At 40.2% G+C, this 20,623-nt stretch overlaps 1 protein-coding gene across 1 annotated transcript in view; it reads left to right on the plus strand.

Moving 5' to 3' along the window:
• Window positions 1–20,623, plus strand: part of COL4A1 (collagen type IV alpha 1 chain) — a 128,308-nt gene that overhangs the window by 53,540 nt on the left and 54,145 nt on the right. Inside the window, exons 2-4 of the mRNA XM_074910417.1 lie at window positions 447–497; window positions 19,770–19,859; window positions 19,947–19,991. Coding sequence (XP_074766518.1) covers window positions 447–497; window positions 19,770–19,859; window positions 19,947–19,991 — 186 coding nt within the window. The remainder of the gene's footprint in view (window positions 1–446; window positions 498–19,769; window positions 19,860–19,946; window positions 19,992–20,623) is intronic.

A 20,623-nucleotide genomic window follows, 5' to 3' on the forward strand; every position in this document is an offset into this window, starting at 1 on the left:
GACGCAAGCCATTAACAAATTGATATTAAAGAGATGCTTCTACGACTGGATTTTAAGTAATTTGTTGGGCTTTGAATGTGTGACTGTAGAACATCCTAGAGGAGAATCCATATTGCTAGATGCAGAGTGTGTGTGTTCTATAAAAATGAGTTAATATTTAAATGGTGGCCCAAAATATTTAGAAGTAATATAACAGTTTTCTATGGTTAAAAACTATAGCAGGTTTTTTTCTTCTTTTACAAAGGGATCTTTTATTGGACTGAGACAGACCAAAGTGTGTATCTATATAAAGATAACAAAGTATTGTGTTGGGCTTAAGCAAACATTCCCCATGCTGACCAGCCTTGCAGTCAGGGTGTTACCCCTGACATCCCTGGCTTGTTGTGGTATGTTCTGCCAGTCACCCAGTTCAGACAATTAATTCTCAATTTCTCTTTTATTTTCAGGGTTGTTCCGGTTGTGGAAAATGTGACTGCAGTGGAGTAAAAGGGCAAAAGGTGAGTAAGTTGGCTCTCTCCATTATCTTGCTTAATTAAACCACACAGTGTATAATCTACTGGATGGCAGGTGAGCCATTGGTTTCAGTGAATACTTTCACCTCCACTGGGCATTGCCAAGGCCAGGCCATGTGCCCTTCAGGCAGGGTTTCTGAAAAGCAGCCAGCTGGGTGTCTGCAGCAGCACAGGGCAGGAGGGCCAGGCGTGGAAAACAGCCAAGTGCCCTCACACAGGGTGAAGCCTTAGCCCAGTGCTTGGCTGTGCCCTACCTCTTTCCCCATCTAGCAGGATGCTAGCCCAGCACTCTCACCTTCCCTACACCTCACCTCCTGTCTTTTCAGTGGGCAACAGGCTAGACATCCTGACCCCCTCTGGAAGTAATGCGATCAGTTCAGTTCCGAAATACTCCCCTCAGCCCCCTGTGCAGATTGCTCTCCAGGAAGTCTGTGATGCATCATAAGCAATGTACCCTGATCAGGGCTAGCCCTGGGAGGCAGTGGCCTGCCATAGGAAGATGGAGATTAATAATCAACTTAAATACAAAAAAGTGTTGCAGGTCAAGAAAAAAAAAACCAAACAGCTTTTTGACAGAAACTTGCAAATGAGTTTTAAAGTTCCCACTCAGCTATCCAAACTTTCTGTGTATAAAACAGAAATGGCACTTTAAAGGCTTCTTGTAAAGCAGTAATAGTGGCAAAAAAATACAGCATACTTAAGCACTCCATTAGTTCCCCCTGTGAATTACCTGCTTTTGTAAATATTGTAGACATTCAATCACTCTCCTTATCTCTTCCAATTTTGCTGTAGAGATTTTAATCTACAGTGTGTTCAGTTGTGCCTGCACATGTACTGTATATCTACCATTATAAATGAGTGTAAACCAAAGGTTTTATCATCCTGTGATTGCACTGGGAACATTTTTCAAGGTTAGTTGTTTAGGTCACCGAAAGGAGTGCTTAGAAGAGGTGTGGGGGGGGTGTTTGTTTTTTGGTTTTGGGGGGTTGTTTTGTTTTTTTAAATAAACGAACAGCTCGTGTTCTACATTGTCTCACATGCAATAGCAACATATTTACAGATGAGGGTTTTAAGAATGCTTATTGGTGGCTTTTCTTCAGTGTTTTCCAGAACAAAGAATGTAAATTACTTAATTAGAGACCCAAGCAAAGATAATTTTCTTTGTAACAAACATAGATTACTTTGTGAGACAGATGAAAAGTGTTGAGGTTCAAAATTACTTTTAGGTAGAGTCTTCTTTTTTTAATGACCCATTAATATCTGTTTAATAAAAGTCAGCCATATATTAAAAGCAAATAAAGCAAAGGTTTGGGAAAGGTTCGAAACTCTGAATTTATTCCTTGATATCTTGATCTTACTTTTTAGTAACAAGTATAAATGAGCCAGTGTAGAATGAGAGAGATGTTATAAGTCTCTTGTTGAAAGCCATTAGTTTTTAGTTCACAGAGTATGCCAGCATCTTGTAACTAGATCATTTTAAAAAATGATAGTTTGGGGAAATAAATCGTATTAAAGCTTAACTTCATTTATTTCTCAAAAAGTTCTCTTTGAAAGAAATAGATCCTTGTCTGATATGCTAGAAGCCAAAACTACCTCAAATTAATGTAGCTTATTAAAAAATGTAGAAGAGAGAAAAATATCAGTCCATAGCAACAGAAGTCATTGTAAATTCCAAACCTCATGCAAACTTGTCCAGCAAGTCAGTGTACTCTGCGCTATTCCTCATGCATTCCATCACAAACTTCTTTGACTTTAAATGAGTATAGTGAAATATTTACATCCTATTAGACTGTGTAGAAAATCTAATTATCGACATTAGAGACATCCAGACAGGTGAATGAAGTTACACCTATAAAACAATATTCAAGAAAGGCATTTGAAGGTATTTTGGAATGCATTTAAAAGTAACCTGATTCTGATCAATATATATCAATGCTTGCTCATGTTATCACTCTGAGGCTTTCAAATGTTTACTTAGGATTTTGGGTAGAAAACTGAGTTTTACTTAAAAACATCTGCCCCCTGCCCTTGTTTTAGTCTAGTGCAGCTTTTTGACCCAATTCTTTACATTTACTGCCTGTCTAGAATAAAGACAGCCTGCTACCCAGTCTCAGGACTGAAGACAGAAGTTGGTGAGGGAGAGCAAGGGAAGCATCCTTTCTGCTCGCCTTTGTAATATTTCTAGAAATGGTCTTTCCAACCAACACATTTGGATTTGAAACATGTCTCTGATAAACACAATTCCCTTTAATGCATACATCAGTAGTCATACCTGTTACCTCAGACACCTACGTGAATGTTGTTTAATCTGGGAAAGACTGATCCTAGCCAGGTTCCAGGCCAGAAGAGGGCCGCCATACCCACCTTTTGTGGTAGCCCAGGAGACCATGTTAGAGAGCATCTGCTCTCCACTTCTCACATAGCCACTTGCGTGGGAAGCACATATCCATTCTGCCCTCCACCATCCACAGCCAACATGTTGCCTACACTGGAATCCCTTTTGATCTGGCTTCCATGTTGTGCAGAAGTGCACAAACGCTGAAGGGCCTTTTCCAATCCACCCACACTCTTCAGCAATGTAACCACACCAGTTTACTGCCGTGGGAGCTTCGGCAGCTGCGGAAGTGGGTCCTGGGCTTACCCTTTAATGCCTTAATTATTAACATCTGGAGATATATTTCCTACCATAGTGTGGGAAGAAGTTCCAGACCCTATGATTTGGGGGTGGGGTTTAATTAAAATACATTTGGCCAAAATAATCATATTATAATGATCTCACCAGAAAAAGTGCTGAAAATAGTATTTGACTTAAAAGCTGTGAAATGCTCAAGAGTTATTACCCAACATCATTTCAGACATAGAAGAGTAAATTACATTGCCACATTTTTCTCTCTCATTTGAGAAACTTTTCATCAATATGACCATTTGGATGGTCATATTTAGAATACATTCAATATGTTCTCGCATTAGTTTCCATGAAAACTGCATCTCTATGCCAAACTCCTTTAAGATGACTCATACTTCATCAAGGGCATATAATTGACAAAGTCTAAGGGTTTTCATCCCTTTTGGAATATTTCAGAAAGTGAGTATAATAGCAACAGATGGCTCTTATCCTGTAAAGCCTTTATTACTACACTGAACATCAGGCTGTTATTTTAAGCTATATAATGTCAAGTATCAAGTATTTGCCAAACAAAAGATGCAGAAATTTTAGAAAAATATAATACTGCTAAAATAATACAATAATAAACAATACCTTACTGTTTTCCATTAGATAGATTAGCCTTCATTTGTTTTCTCTTACACTTCTTAGTTGGTTTTCTGCATAACTGACTGTTCTAACCACACTAAAATGTGAGATCTGTTTAAACTCATGAGAGTTTTGAATACTTGCCTACATTTTTATTGTAGAAGTAGAGAGAAGATACGTTTTCTCTTTTATGCCTACCTAGATCTTGAGAACAATTTCAAGCAGCTGTGGAGATAAGAAGTGCTAGCCATTAATGTGTGTAGAAAAAGCATGTTAAGCATTTAATTACCATTTAGAACAAAGACTGTATAGAGCTGAGTAAAATTCTCCATGCACTGACTTTTTCCAAGAATGTTTATTGTCTCATTCATGACCATTCACACTCATTTTACTCTATAGCAGAAACATGTATAAATAAAGGCAACACTGGAACTTTGCTGTAACTAATACAGAATGATTAATCTTCTAACACTTATCAGTTAGTATGCATTGAACTATAAATCCTCATTCCTTAGCATAAATATCTTATGATGAGTCCTCTGTCTCAGCATTACCCATTGGAAGTTGAAGTCACAAATTTGATTTTATCATTGCACTTTAAAAAAAAAAAAAATATCTACTAGGACATTCTGAAAGAAAATAGAAAATAAGAATATAAATAACTTTTATGTAACTTCTAGTTTTGACCTTTTTTTTTTTGGTTTGAGATGTAGGAAAACTTGAGCAAATCATTTTATATTGGCATATTTCTGTTTGCCTAATTCTGAGACTGCATCCTTATTATTATACCTACATAAAAATTACTTCTCTGTTTCCTTTGATGGGTGCATTGTCCCCGTGTGGATTGACCATGCTGCAGAAATACACAAACTGGCTTTGCTTGAGCTATTTTGGGCCTGGAAGCCAGGTAGCTCTGTTACTGGCTTAGTCTAACTCTCCTTGGGACATCTCTGTGGTCCCCTATCAAAGGAACAGGGACCAGTCTTTTCTCTCCTGCACACTCTTACAGTCTTAAAAGCCACAGGTGGTTTTGCCATCTGCGGGTGATGATGCTTCTTCATTTTCTCTGTGTAATGAAGAGTTGACTGTTCCAGTGGACAGTGTTCCTGTATATTTGTTTTGGTTAGGTTTTAAGGTTTGCCGGACTAGGAGGGCCTTCGAGGCGCTTTTTTTTTTTTTTTTTAATTAGGTATCAGAAGATAGAGTGAAAATATTTGTGCTATTAATGAGTTAAAACAGTATAAAACCCCTTCTTGGAGAAGCTCTGGCAGTCACTGGGAAGATCGCCATTAAGTACTAATGAGTTTCCTTTACAATATAGCAGTGGAGAATAAATCAGTTCCTTTAGTGGAGCAAATCAGTAATCACTAGATTTGTGCTTTTCATATTCAACCTGTATTAGCAGCATCCACACTTTGTATATCAAGAATGTTCATTTTTTACACTTTTCATTGCCACTGTTTGGGTTTAATAAGTTCTTCCATAGCCTTGCTGTGTTTCTTTTTAAGTGGCTGCTGTAGTAACTTAGTGTACAGCACCTGTTCATGCCTGAGTGGGAAAGTCTATGAACTGAAGACACTAAGGAAACCAGGGGTAAATAATATACCCCAGAGAAGGCCATAAAGTTGACAAGAGGGGTGACAGAAAGTGTAGCAGGAAAGATTGTGTTTGTAGTCTGGAAAGGGCTAATAGATAACATGAAATCATCTAGTCATTCCTGAAAGGGTGAAATCAGAAGACTATAATAAAATAAGCAAAGATACTGATCAGCTGCAGATCTGATATTCTACAAGGAGACTTGTGATTCATAAATATTTTTGAAAATAAGGCCATTGTCACAATGTTTGTGTCAATTCTGCAGCAAGAGTCGATTTACCTTTCACTCAGAGAAAAATAATCCTTTAAATTCAAATCAGGGAAAAAGAATATCTATGTTTCATAAAGAGAGCACACCAACAAAGCTGCTATTCTTGAAAAGAACAAGATGTCAAAAGACTTTGAATAATACTGAGTGGGATATGCTAAGTATTGAAAGTTTCCTACAGTTTCCCAACTGGCAGGCCAAACTGCTAAGTAGCATCTGGAGCCATCAGATTTTCTTCATTTGAAATGGTCATTGGAACCAATTGTCCTGTTTTCTCAAATGGAACCGAATGTCTCTGGCAACATTGTCGATATTCAGATGTAGTTTTGCACTCAGTACGTATATATCTTCGACCAACAGGAACTAATGGATTACACTGGTGAATTTATCTCCATAGAAAGCGTGCTATAAAAGCAGATATCCTAGGAATACTATGTGATGGGGTATGCTTATATTTAGTTTTCAGAGTTTACTTTTAAAGGTTTTCACACAGTAGTATTTCAGTTGGCATAAAATGACCTTTTAAGCAGCTGTTGCCAGATGAGTATCTTTGCTTGTAAAGGTGTTGGTATAATAATCTCACGCATTTCTTTTTGGAATAGAACATGCCCTCTAGCTTCACAGAGTTTAATTTTACATTTGTGCAACTGCTGTTAGTGTATGTCTTCATTATGGTTTCTCGAAGGATTACAGCGCCTTATTTTGATTTGTGGCATGTGAGCCTCCAATGAAGTCAGTAAAGTTTCCTAAATGTGAGATCAAAGTAAAATGAGAAAAGACCTGTAAGATCTCCACTTCTCTGAAATCTGCAGGCTTGGGAAGCAGAGCCGCCCAGTGCCTGTGCAATAGCCATGTGTAGTTTGGAATCTTCCCAAATTTAAAATTTTATCCATGCAAACAGAGTCACGCTTCCAGTATCTACTGACTACATAGTGATTATAAAGCTTATCTCCTGGTGTGCAGTTTTTTAGTATGTGGTCATATGTGTGACAGCACCTGCAGTCTGCTTCTGCTTTCTGTATGTTCATCTTACTGCCCACTTACTGCTCTGTGATGCTGACAGGGTTTTGTGTGTGTAGATTATGGGTCTGGGACAGCAAATGTCTGGGGTACAGCAGTAGCTACATTTTGTAATTTACCCCTCAGGCTTCTTTAAATCATTCTGTTATTCAATTTATATTGTGTTGGGGATCTCAGACCAAGACAGACATTATAATTGACGGTTCTGTGGTATGTCAGTTCCCACACAAGAATTTAATGCTTGATGCATTTAATAATCGGTCTCTGCCTACATTTTCTCTGTAGCAGTATTTACAAGAAGCAACCTGGGCATATATAATTATTACTAGGGTACCACAGTAATACGGTAATCTCCTTAACTCACTTTCTAGTCTTTATAACCAAGAGCAAAAAGTGGTTTTGGAGTTTGGTTTTGGTTTTATTTCTTTTAATCTCATACTAGTGGTAATTGGTTGTTTGCTTCTCTTTTGCTCAACTGCCTCCTATTTCATATTTTAGACCTATGTTTTCAGAGAGAGGTCATAACTTACGTTAGTCACTGAAAACATCCGGCCATATGATACTGTCTTTCAGAGAAGCAGATCTGAAATCGCTTGAAGCTTGGATTTCATTAAGAAAGGGTAAAAAGCCAGATTTCATACAAAATTCTCACAGACACTTCCAGCAGAAGCAATAGCAAAATTTGTAACCATATATGCCTGGAAGGAGACAGAACAGTAAGAAGCAGCATGAAAGTGGGATTTTCAAAGGTGAAACCTGAAGTAGCTGCGAAGTGGTAGTGGGGTACTTTGTCACACAAGAAACTTCCTAAACAGCTGGAGAACCTCTTTAGTTTAGCTGAGAAACAAGCTTAGTATGATGCAAAGAGCAAGAACAGCTGAAAAAGCATTTTCAAGAGATGTTAAAAAAGATTTACCGATCCTTTCAGGTATGTATAACACCTGAGAAGGTTTTACAGAATAGTAAGTAAATTGAGTTATGGACAACATAGCAAATTTAACCTAAATGATGAAAATAATTATTAGCTTTCAGTAACAGGTGAAATCTTCTGTATCATCTTTAACAACAGAAGAGCAAAATTAAAATAAAGCCAAGGGAATAGCAACTTAAGACTCCCATCTGTAAAATCATGTTTCTATCCCCCTGAATATTTAAGAGTAACTAGAATGGCAAAACCTACCCATCATAAATTTTGTAGCTCTTAAAGAAAGCATGTGACAGCTTCCACTGAAGTTCAGCTGGAACATTTAAAAATGTTTAGAGATGCCAACAAAAATAATTCTCACCAAGGCTTGTGTCAAATATCAGTGTGCACGAAGTAAATATACTGAGTTAAGCAAGTGAGTGAACGCAGACACTGGCATCAAATTGGATGTCCTCTCTCTTTTCTCATGCAACACTGTTACTGACTGTAAATGGATGAAATAAAAGTATTTAATGGCTAAGTTAGAAAAATGCTAAGAGCTTTGGGGCCTTTTGGTGACCCTTAGTTTTGTTAGAACAGTTTGCTGGACTGCCAAGCAAAGACTGAAAGACTGCAGTACTGCAAAACAGATGAGTTTAAGTAGTAGTAGTGGAAGGGAGGGACTCTAGTACAGAAGGGCAGTCTAAAGTGCCCCCTGACTCGGAGGTCAGGAGTGAGGGAAAGAAAAAAAAAGGGAAAGAATACCAAGGGACAGAGAAGCCAGTGCTGTTGCAAGCTGTATGCAGGACCTTTAATGAAGTTTGCGAGTTAAGGATGTGATTGCAAATCTTCAACTCAAATTTCATTTCTGTCTGAAAATGTGGAGATGGAAGCTGGAGGTTCAGCAAGGACACACTCAGACTCCTAAAACTCCTCCAAAGGGATCTCTTTAGGATGTTCTAGGTATTAAATATCATTAATTTGTATCAATGCCAAGGCATGGGAACTGTCGGACACTTTACCTCAGAGAAGAAAACAATAATCTCCAGATATAGGCAAAGTACAAGCTTTTGATGGCAAAACTGCCTTTGCACGACGCCTCTCCTCGGGCCCAGCCAGCTCGCAGAGGCTGCCGGCGGGAGGGGAGCTCGGCAGAGCCGGTGCGAGCGGCGCCGCGGGAAGAGCCGTCCCGCGTCACTCGCACCCTCCCGCGTCCCACGGCTGTGTCACTTCCCGCGGGCTCCTCTGGGTGGCAGTCATACATCACGGATTTTATTTATCCTGGTCTTTTTTTTTTTTTTTGTCCCCCAAAAGAAAACCCTAAACACATCTACTAAGCAGTAGACCAACTTTTGGTTGGCATTCACTGAAAGTGATGCTGATGTCCTCCACAATGTCAAAGTAAGGAAAAGATTTGTTTTCATTATTATTAATGATTATTACATCTTTGTTAACTTAATTGCTTTAGGCTGAATAGCCCCAAAGATACTACAAAAAACCTATATTGTAGTGCCTGTTCTTCAATGGATCTGGCTGAGTCAAGAGACACTGGAGATTAAACTGAAGAAACTGATTTACACTTTTGAGGCACAATGTTATCAGCCTTGTGGTATTTTCATGATAAAAAGTCAGATGCCAGAATATTTCCTCTAGCTTTTGTGGAAATATATTTTACTCCTATGCAGCTTTCAAAATGTTTAAGACTTTAGAAATGCCATTTCTAGCCTGACCCAAAAAAGCAGCTAGAATAGAACTGTCTCAAATAGTACTGTCTGTCATGTACTCTAAGATATGAGCTACTTCATTATGAGAACTTGATTGCAGTCTGTACTGTCTAGGACCAGCTGCCCATGTTTTTACTATTTATGGAAGAGATTATTTTCTGTAAATATGTCCATGACAAACCTTTGGCAAGAGAATAAAACTTGCATGTAACGTCACGTTTCATTCCAGGTCTAGGATCTGAACAAAAATAAATTTAAAAAACCTGAAAAGTTCAAGACCTTTTTTTTTCTTCTGTTTCATCTTTAAATGCAAGCCTTCAAACAATGCCAAATGCAAACAAATGCTAAATAATTTTCACTAATGAAGAAGGAAGGGCGTGGAGCATTTTTACCCCTTATATTCTTGGACCTTCAACACTGGAAGTGATTTTAACACAATGTGCAATAAAACAAAGGAAGAGTTACTCAGGCATAATGAGTTCAACAGATGATTAGAAGGGGTAGGAAATATAGTAGTCTTTTGATTCAACCTGTCTCCAGGTGATAGAATTTCCTTTTTTTTATGGTGCAAACACATTTGTCCTTCAGACGTCCTCTTCCCTTGTGGTTCTTTGAGGCTCTTCCATTCCCCAGGGTGGCTCTAACTGATGAGAAGAGGCTACTTGTGTCATGTTTGATTGAAAAAAAAAAAAAAAAAAAGTTTGGAAAACCCCATGCAAACCTTTGGTAGAAGTTTCTATGACTTCCTCCTGAAACATTGTGAGCTCTGTGGGGTGCTTTTTTTTTCAAAAATCAACAAAAGTATAAACATAAAGACAATAAACCACATACCTTGGTGTTAAACTGCCAAGCTTTGTGCAGACAGGCTTCCACAGCTGAAAATAAAGTTCACTTGCTGTCTATTGGCTTGTGCTGTCTGTTAGTCTTGTCTTTGTATTCCCATCCTTTATATAGAATGCCCTCAATTGTGCTTTGAGGTAGACTATTCCTGGCTTATACAATGTTCAAACTAGGAGTCATGCATGTTGTCTTCTGTGAATGAATGAAAAGGTACATGCACCTCACTAAACTTCAGTGAGGTTTTTGTTTGGTTTTTTTTTTTTTTAAATGGAGGGAAAACAAGCAAAATTATATTTTGCTGGAAGTACAAATATGTTCCTCCTCAGCATCCTAGCTACTTCTGGATCTGTAACGTTTATCTACACTGCAGTCAAATATCACCAAAAAGTACATTGGCCAAAGACATACAAATGTCAGGAATGATGAGGAGTCTAAGTTAAACATGTACATGGCTCAGGAAGTCCTAAAAGTGAGATTTGGGCAACTCTATTTACAAAACTGACTACTACAGTTGGAAAATGAGGAATAACTATGGGGTGAGCAAGAAGAGGAATTATATGAAGAAGGCTTGGTAAATTATGTAGGGAGGGGCCATTACTTATAGCTGGTTTAACTGAAATTATACGATGCTGATAGGCAACCACTTGCTTGATGCTAATTAAACAGAGACTGAGTCTGTAGCCATGACTGACTTCAAAATGTTAATTTACTTCTTATTCAGTTTCTAAATCAAATTCAGACACACAGTATATCCACCCACTTACTTGCCCACCAACTAAGTGCATACATACTGATATGTAGAGAAAAGGATAGTCAAAGATCGTTATTTCTATATATATAATCCTGGGAAGCACTTAGCAGCTTTCTGAGGAATGCTCTGTGCAGCCAGGAAATACACTGAAATATGCTCTCAGTCTAAGCATTCTTTTGTATTTAGGAGGCAGAGACATAGGTTTCGGTCCTTGAACCGTAAACCTGAACAGCTGTCTAATTAAATGTTTATACTGATAGATTCACTATTGGAGGTTTGGGTTCATTTTGTATCAAGCTGTACGAGTTCCCCAGTGTTGTAAATTTGTGAGGCTCGGGAGAGGATACTTTCATAGTAGGAAGAGTAATACTTTCAGGGAGTGAAAAAACAGAGCTGAGTGAGATGCTACCATTTGGTGACTGGAGTGCAGCTTCTGCCCCCGTGTATATGAACCTGCCTGTCACTGGCCTTTGCACAGTGGGTGCTTCTTAGTGTTCCCACTTTGCAGTGCAGCCTGAGAGCTGATTTAACTGTGGGACTGAAGGACTCCCACAGGTAGAAGTCACCAGGGGGGGATCAAAGGGAGAAGGAGATGGCAGAATGAGCATCATGGCAGAGAGGGCATGACTAGAGAGTGCTGTTCCCCAGTGGCTGTTGGAGTTGCTCTGTCAACATACGTGTCTGCGCATAATGTAGAGCAGCCTTGGTAATGCTTGAAGGTGTGCAGGGGGCTCATCCAGTCCACAGCCAGCCTGACTGTGGAGCTGTGCAGGTGATATAAAACTGCCATGGCTGTTCCTTCTGTTAGTCATGCTAAAAATGTTGGACTCATGTTTCCATGTGAGTGAGCTTCCTCAGATGCTTCCTGGCAGTGCAATAATCCAGATTTTGCTGATTCTCCCCTCTTTTTACCCCACCCCACCCCCGACTCCCTCTTCTATTCTGAATACTGTCAGGAACTCAGCCCAAAAACTTCTGGGTTAGCCAAGATCTTTACAGAGCTCCTACACAAATTCTTTGCATGTCTTAATAGTTATGTTTGTGTAATTAATTGCTTGTCACTCGTGTGGCTCCAGAACTGTATAGCTATAGCACAGATAGATTCTAGTGCTGAAGGATGTCCAGTGGGAATATTGTAATGTTAAGCATCCTTAGTGCATTTGAGGACACTTGCCCTGTGAGTATATAGCAATAATTCTGTTTGACTGATATCAACTTCACACTTTCAATAAAATACTGAAAGTGGTAAGTGCAGCTGAGGACAAACAGATGATATTTATTGCACATGTTTATTTTAATCCTGAAAGATATTCAGGGCTGGTGCTCCCTCTGGTGGCTAAAAATACTTTTAATAAAGAAATTGGTATTCCCCACCTCTATGTCTTTGCTAATGTAACACTGAGCCACTTATAATTCTGTAACACGTTTGAAAAAGTGTGGAGGGAAACACAGAGACTTGAGAGTGCTACTCAGATTGCACAATAGTATTTCCCACTGTGCAGTGTAATTACTGGTCTAACACCTTGAAGCTGATTCACTTGAGCGCTCGCAGTTACATCAGCTGAAGGAACAAATACAGAGAACAAATTCACCTCCCATGTGGCTTTGGATATTCGGGGTAGAAACCGTGTAGTGCATTTCAAGGCTGTTGTGCATCACTGTAGATTTTACAAGGTCACACTGGAGCATCAAGGTGTGATGAATGTTTTGGATGGTGGGTTTTCTTGTTAACAGTTGCACATAGGTCTCAAAATAATTTTTTTCACAGGCAATGTTTGAGACTTCCTAAAATCAGACTGATAAGAGAAAAATAGGAAAGAATGCTGAATTGTCAGGCCCTATTTATCTCTTTTTAGAAACTGCATCCTCAATTTGCATCTTGAAGCATGTCTTTGCCACACATGCCCTTGGTGGCGTTTCAGTTCAATGAACATTAACTTTTGGGAAGGGGGGAGCAGGTGTGTTTACGAGTCTAAGCTTATAATGACATTGAAGTCAGCAGCAGCGCTGGTCTGAAGATGGCTTCTCTGGCAAGGTCAAGTGTTTGTTGGCTCCCAGCTCAGTTCCTCTTGCAGCACAGGCCCAGATGAGGAGCTCTGGTGGATGAACTCCAGCAAACCCCACTGCGCTGGTGTGAGAAGCTGCTTTTGCTGCCTTTCCGCCCTGCGTCCTGGATTGCTATGTCCTCCTCACATCGGGTTTGGCAGCTGCTTGGCCACCTGATGAGCTCCTTAGCACACTGAGGCCAGAGCAATCTCACTCGCTAAAGAAAAGTGAGTAAGTTTGGTGAGCTGAACTGCTGTGGTGGAGACTGAGGGAATCATATTAGCTGGTGTAAATAAGGGTGAGGTGGCACTATCCCTTTAAAAGGAGGAAAAGATGGATCTACCTTTGCTGGGAAGATCAGCTCAGCTGCCTTTTGACATCTCTCCCTAAGACTGAGTTTTGATGCCTTTTTAACTGAAGGACTGGCACATGTCTGTCCTGCTGTCTCAGCTGCAGTGCCATCACTGGCAGAGGCAAATTAAGCATCTTTCAAATGGCTTTGGGAAGATCTGCACATTGTTATTTACCACGTGCCTGAGTCTCTGGAGAGCCTGAGAACATTATATTTGTACGGGCCCAGACACCCTGTGAGCCCGCACTTCTGGAAACAGTTGATTTATATCCATGTTACCAGTCTCTCAAGTCTAAAATCTCTCAGTCCAGCAGTCCCTAGACAAAATAATAGGGGAAATAATTTATAATGGGGTGATTATTTCCTCCCCCTCAACACTTAATTTATTACAGCTGTATCTTCTGAAACTACTTACTTCATGTGACTCTTGCTTAGCAATCTGCAGTTGTTCCATGTGTCAAACAGCATTTCATGGACAATTTGGAAGGGTTGGTGCCAGAAAAAATATCAGTCTATGCAGGTATGCTTTTAACAGGTTCACCTCTGTTTAGAAGTCCATGCAATTGCTTTTAATTTGAACTATGTAGTGCAAAGGCATTTGGATGCGTTTCACAAAAGCTGGGCTAACACAGGCACCTTACTTATTAAATGAATGCAACAGTGACTGAGCACTTGCTATCTTTTTACGTAGCACCTCCGCATTTTCAGCAGCTGAGTGGCAGAATATTCATATTTGTGAGCTGAGTAATGAATTCTCCTTTGCGCTTCCTGACAGTTTGCACTGAATCAGCAGAGGTACAGATGACTTGGTTACATCTGTTTTAATTTCTGAGTCTCATGAATTGATTTGTAAGAAGCAGAAGCTCTTTCAGTATTACTTGCCAAGATTTTGCAGCTGTGAATGTTGGAACTTGAACAATACACAGCCCTTACAGTCAGAGTCTCATGCTTTTCACGCATTGCAGCTAGAAATCTCAGTGCTGAGCGAAAAATAAGTGGGGTAGCAGCGGTGATCTGGTGCTTGCCAGTTTATGTAGTGTGGATGCTTAATGAGTTGTAGCTTAAATGTAGTGCGAACACTAGCTGTTGGCTGGAACATTGTATGAAGAAAGGAACAGGGCAGGCAAGCAGGGAGACGGTGCTGCTCAAGTATTTCCTTGCAATGCAAGGCATCTTCAGGACATGCTTATGTCTGTACTGTACAGCAAAATAAGTGATAGCTTCATCTGAGCTTGGAGTTCTGAATAAGCAACTTTAGGTAGGAAAGCAGGAGTACAAATGTTGCTACCCCATTGATGTCTGAGGTCTACATCTACTCATAATATTAGGACACGTGGAGCTCTGCATTCACATGACTTTACAGCTTCTAGATGGTACAGTTTCTGTACTCTCTTGTTTAGTGTAGATACTTTGAGAATTTTACTGTAATTTAGTGTAGTTTCACTGATGCCTGTCCCGATCCAATGTCGGGGGAGGTTTCGATACAATCCCAAAAGCTTCACCTCTACCTCTGCCAGGGTATCCGCCTCCCCCAAAAGTTGATTCCTCAATTCCTCCTTTAATATTGCATTTTGGTTGCTTTCCTCCTCCAGTAACTTTATTTTCTCTCTACTGTTCCTGCAGGGTCTTTATTACCATTTGAAAGGAGCCAATTACAGTATCAGCTTGACAAAGCCTCTGCTTTCTATCACTGCCGCTGCCAGGCTTGCTCCCAACACTGCACAAATTATAGCTTTTCCTTTCCCCCTCCTAACTTTAGCTTCCTTCTGCAACACCCTTATCCTATCCACTGCACTGTGGTTGAAAACAGTGGGTTTTCACCCAATCTTGCCCCTGGAGTGAGGGACGAGACTGATGAGCCTCCAAAAGGTCATATAATTTATCTATCCCTTCGACCTGCAAGGGGACATTTTATTTTTTTTTAACACAAAGGGCGTATCTACCTAATGCGGTTCTGAGAGGGCCACACATGTATATCGAAGTCGCCCCTTTTCTCTCTGGGGAAGTCACACGTTAATCTGACACACAGAAATAACACAAAGGGGTCATCGTCCTGAAAGGGCCACACATTAATATCCAGTTTCCCCTTTTCTCTCTCAGGAGGCCACACCTTAATTAACACACACAACAAAACCCCCAACCCACTATTACTATCTACTCTTCCTCCCGTTCACTTTTAGGAGGTTGCACCTTAATTAGATTCTTTCTATTCCACAGCACGTAAATTCCAAGCACAACACGAACCCGCCCCCTTATGTTCCTGAGAGATCCCACTTAACACAGCGAGGCAATACGGCACTCTATAGTCTCTAGGGATCCTGTCCGTGACACAAATTTAATGTCCCAATCCCATGTCGGGGGAGGTTTCAATACGATCCCAAGAGCGAGATTAAGACACAAACGAGGTCAAATGCCGTACACCCAAAACAGGTTTTTATTATTAAAGAAGCGAAGAGGGGTAGCGATAGGACAGAAGGGAAGAAAAAGACAGAAATAAAGCAAGGATGCAGGATAGGGCTGCAGGAATAGTCACCACCATGGATCCAGCTGCATCCCGTTGGTCCTCAGTCTTCAGTTCTTTGGTGGTGGATGCACACGGATCAGGCTTCGATGGTGGATGCACACAGAGCAAAATTTTCTGCTGTGTTTTTAAGTTCATTGTATCCGCTGATTAGCATATCTGCTCACCTTTAGGTTTTTTTTTTTTTTTTTTTTTTCTCCGGTCCACCAGGTTTTGTTGCATCTGGCTTCAGGGCAGGAACGTTTGCCTCTTATCAGTTCATTAGCAATGCATGCATGGGGTCTGGCCTACACAACAGAGCTACAAATGGCTACAGGTTGGGGCCAGCTCAGCACACCTCTGCCCCTTTGAGGCTTGTCTAAAGAACAACCGCAAGGAAGTGGGGGGGTGTTGGGAGATGCATCCTTCAATACACTCCTGCTTCTCTGGGCGACATCCCCCAGACCAATTTACAGGCCTCAGCAACTTCTCCTGGAGGTTTGCACAGACACAAGCAAGCTTCAATTTCAGTCTCTCACAATGCCAAAACAAAAATCTCATGGTGGAACTTGGTACTAACTGGAGCAGGAGTATTGAAATAAGACCTCTGTTCCTCAGCACTGTTTCTTTCCTTCCAAGTTTTGGCACACAAATTTTCTAAGACTGTTATACAAAGAGACAGTCTGGTACCTGGACTAAAGAAAGGGTCTGGAATGCAGGAGACATCCCTAGGTTTGGTACTGGGTCTTAATGGAACAGGTTGTCCGAACTTCTCTGAGTTTCTGTGGATGGCATGGAAGACTAAGGTCCCATTAACTGTGTAGCCTGACACAGCACAGTTTGGGCTACTTACCTAATACTTCCAACTACTTACCCCAAACTTACTTTGCAGTAAAATCAAATGGTAAGGCAGAGCAATGGGAAAGGTGTAAGCAGTGTGTAAGTCCATGCTCCCCTGTTAGAATAAGTGGCCAAGGTGGCAGGTTGTGTGGAGACAGATTTGGCAGCTCTCACACATGCAGTGACCTTTTCATTTCATTACTTTCCTCTGGCAAAAAGGTGAGCTCAGTTCCAGTATTAGAAACCATGAGTCTGCAATATTTGGGACAATACAGCCCTCCACATGCTCAGGAGTTATGCTTTCCAGGCCTTGAGACATCCAGTAGCTTGATTAGATGTCCAGAAGTCTTGGACAAATAGCCAGTTATTTTTCTTGTTGGCCTAAGAGTTGAAGTCAGTAAAATAAAATGCTTCTAGGGAAACCTGGATGTCTCTTAGCTCAAAGTGACCTGGTATGGTCTCTACTCTGCTCCTGCAGATATGTTTTGCCCCTCAGACAGGGCAGCCTGGGAGCTTGAAGAGAGCCTTGAGAGGATTGACTATAGTTGCCTTGGAAGTGCAAGTTTTTATTTATTTCAATCCTTGAGTTAACCTCCTTGGCAAGTCGAAGTAGTCATTACCTTAGTGAGTGATTTACAAGCACATTAAGTCCCTTTTACCATGCCAGAACCATCTTAAGGGAACCTTAGACTAAGTGAAAATCTGATCTGTAAACCTCAGTTTTATCTTTCCTTAAGAACAGAGGAAAGACTGTTTCCCTGTGTGCAGGATGCAGTGGTTCAAAGTGTGGTGAAGTCCTCAGATGGACAGAACTCCTGAGTGCAGAAAGCATTAGTTGTGTTACTCATGACTCGTATTTCTCAGTGGGTGTCAAAATAATCTTGTTTTCTTCTCATTTGCACATGTTGTGCTTTCGTTCAGCAATGGAGAACCCTGTTGTATGTACTTGAGTGTCTTCTCCCTCCTTAGTCCATCTCCCAGCAGGTCATGAGAGCAAGTGCCCAGGGTTCAGTGTGAAATCCTGGTCTGAAGTAACACAACATCTGATTTTGTAGAAATACACTTGTTCCTGCAATGCCAATTAGCTAGCCAAAGAATGGGTTTAAGAACCTCAGTAATCTGTTTAACATTTCAGATAGCTTTCAGATTTTTTAATTACTTCAACATTTATTCAGATGCCTGGATCCTGATAGGTTCTTCCGTAAAATATTTTTCAAAACAGTTTTAGTCACTTTAAAACTTGGACTTCATACCTCTTACAACTGACCTAGAAATGTATTTCTTCAGCTGTTCTGCTATTTGCTTTGTTTTGCTGTCTTTTGTGGTCTAACACACTGCCTCAGATTTGGGTTATTAGCAAACTTTATTCTCAAACCACAACAAATACTGGGGAGTAAATAGAGGAGATCATGCCATTTCAAAGAAAATCTGATTGTTTGCCTTAGAAAGTACCATTTTATTGAAAAATTTATTTTTGTGGGAGGAAGGAGAGGAGAAGCAGCAGGAGAATTTTTCCTGGCAGGAAATTTTAATAAATTACTTACTTTGATTTCATATTCTCATGCTCTTACCATGTCAGTTATAGTTTTCTCCCCACCTTCCTCCTTGACCTTGCTCTTCTCCTCTCTTCTCCTTTGTTTCTTCATCCTGGCCACGGAGCAAAAAAACAACATCAACCAAGTAACTCCACAAATTTTCCAATTCCTATCACTTTCTGAAACTGTAACTAGCATTGTGTCTATGGGTTTCCTCTGCCTGCATATTGTAACCTTTGGTTTGCAAGATGCCTGTTACATACTTGAAGAGTGAGCTCTCCAAGATTCAGATGTTCTTTTGTGTGTTCAGTCCTCAGCTGACCCCTGCAAGCTACCAGCATACTGCTGGGAATCTTTGTCCTGAGCAAACAGGAGAAGAGTTTCTTGCTATTCACCATCCTAAAAGCCAAATACTAAATTGTTTGTTAATTGCAAATAGAAATCTCATCTCTCACTGTTTTGCTGAAAATACTTAAAACTTTGCATAGCTTCTTTTTGTGTGTTTTGAACCTTGTTGATTTTATTTTCTCGTAGGAACCCTTTGAAAATTGGTCTGTGTTTTGAGTTTCTAAAACTAAAGCTAAAACCCGTGGTTTTTAGCTGTTGTCCAAACTTGTATAACTTTTCCTTTTTGCACTTGCTCACTAATGTTTTATTCATCCAATATTCCCACATTTTTTGGACTATATGAAGTGTTTCTGTTTCACACCACATCTTGAAAGGACAACTCTGATTACTTCCTACATGGAATGTTTGGCATTTGATTTGCTTGATTTGCTGTTTTCAGACCTTGACATGTGTGATTTTTTTCTCTCTCTCCTATGTGTAGATTTTGCAGCCTTTATTCAGACAGTGTCCTTCTTGGTTTCACTGGGAGTGGAAGTATAGTGAACATGTAATAGCTGCAATATTGATCTAGAGTGTGGATGGATTTTCTGCCTCTAGATTTATCTGATTTAAAGTCATTGTTGTAGAGAGAGCAACAGCACAGAAAACACAGGTGTCCCATACAGTATTAGAGAAGAGCCTAAAAGGTGACACATACAATCTGTGTTCAGCTTCTTGGGAAGAACCTGATTCTTGAAGCACTCTGTCTCTGAACCACCCTGAATTCAAGACTATGACAAGCCTGGTCTCCAAAATCTGCTGTTGTGAATGATATGTAAGAAGAGGAGTGGTATTGGCCAGTCATAAAGTAGTGACTGAACAGTGATATTTGCGGTTTTCAGGAATTTAATTGCTGATTTGGGGTGTTAGATTTTCTACCAGGATTTAGCTGTATCTCTATATGAATGCAGATAGGTCTTATCAGAGGGAAAGTGGCCTTCCTGATCCCAGGGGTATAAACATGCTCTGGACAGTGCTATCCAGGGAGACAGAAAAAAGGTTTCATTGACATTCAAAGAGTGCTTTTTTATTATGCCACACTCGGCCTCTGCCAACCTATTACTGAACCAGAAATATTTGTTTATAGTAATTCTTTCAAATACCAACATGAAATGTTTGCTATCACACATATCTTCTTACCACCTATCAGGTTTCTTGAGCACAGAAACAGGGGATATGTGGGTTGCTTGAGGAAGCAGCTTCAGTTGTTTAGTTTCTAATGTGTTTTCTTCTTCCAACAGGGAGAAAGAGGCTTGCCTGGACTACAGGGTGTGATTGGGTTTCCTGGAATGCAAGGACCTGAAGGTCCCCCTGGGCCACCAGGGCTTAAGGTAAGAATTTAAGCTTTACTATTTAAAACATTCAGATTTCCCTAAATCGTCCCTAGGAAAAACAAAGCTATCTCTTTTCCTTTTCAGGGTGATACTGGAGAACCAGGACTGCCAGGAACAAAAGGAACAAGAGTGAGTTCTAACTTAGTTTTTTGCAATTCTGATGTCTATGGATTTTTATGTCTTTAACTCTCCATGGCTGCCTTCAAGTGCAAGATGGGGTTAGTTTCTTCTTTGACTTAGTCCATGGCATCCCCTTGTGCTGCACAATAATTTCAAAATTCTTGTTTCTGCCTTTGAAGTTCTTTTTGCATTGGGCAGTCAGTGGCTTTGTCCATTTGCATTTTCACCTGGTACTTACCACTGAATCAACAGCACTGGTTTTAATATGCCTTTGATATCTTTCTGACATACCGAGAAGCTTTATTCCAGCTTGAATATGAACCAACCTTATTACCTCATGCAAAATTCTCCTTTATGTTTGCCATCTAACCTCCTTGAAGCACTCCAGCGGAGAAGCTGACACACCCATAAGCACATACATATTAAAAACGTGCATAAGCTGCAGAGCCTAATTAAAGCCAGGGACCGAGATCTCTTGACTTTACTAGAAGAGGCTCTGAATATCCCTGTAACCTTCCTGCTGTCATTTCTGTTTAATGTGGCACTTATTTTAGCACATCATATTAGCCAGGGCCATGTTGGGGTTTTGTGAGGTGTCAAGTTCATTCCGGAGCATTTTCCTGTATCCTAATGTAATGATG

Source organism: Athene noctua, chromosome 1 (genome assembly GCF_965140245.1).
Source record: "Athene noctua chromosome 1, bAthNoc1.hap1.1, whole genome shotgun sequence".
NCBI lineage: Eukaryota > Metazoa > Chordata > Aves > Strigiformes > Strigidae > Athene > Athene noctua.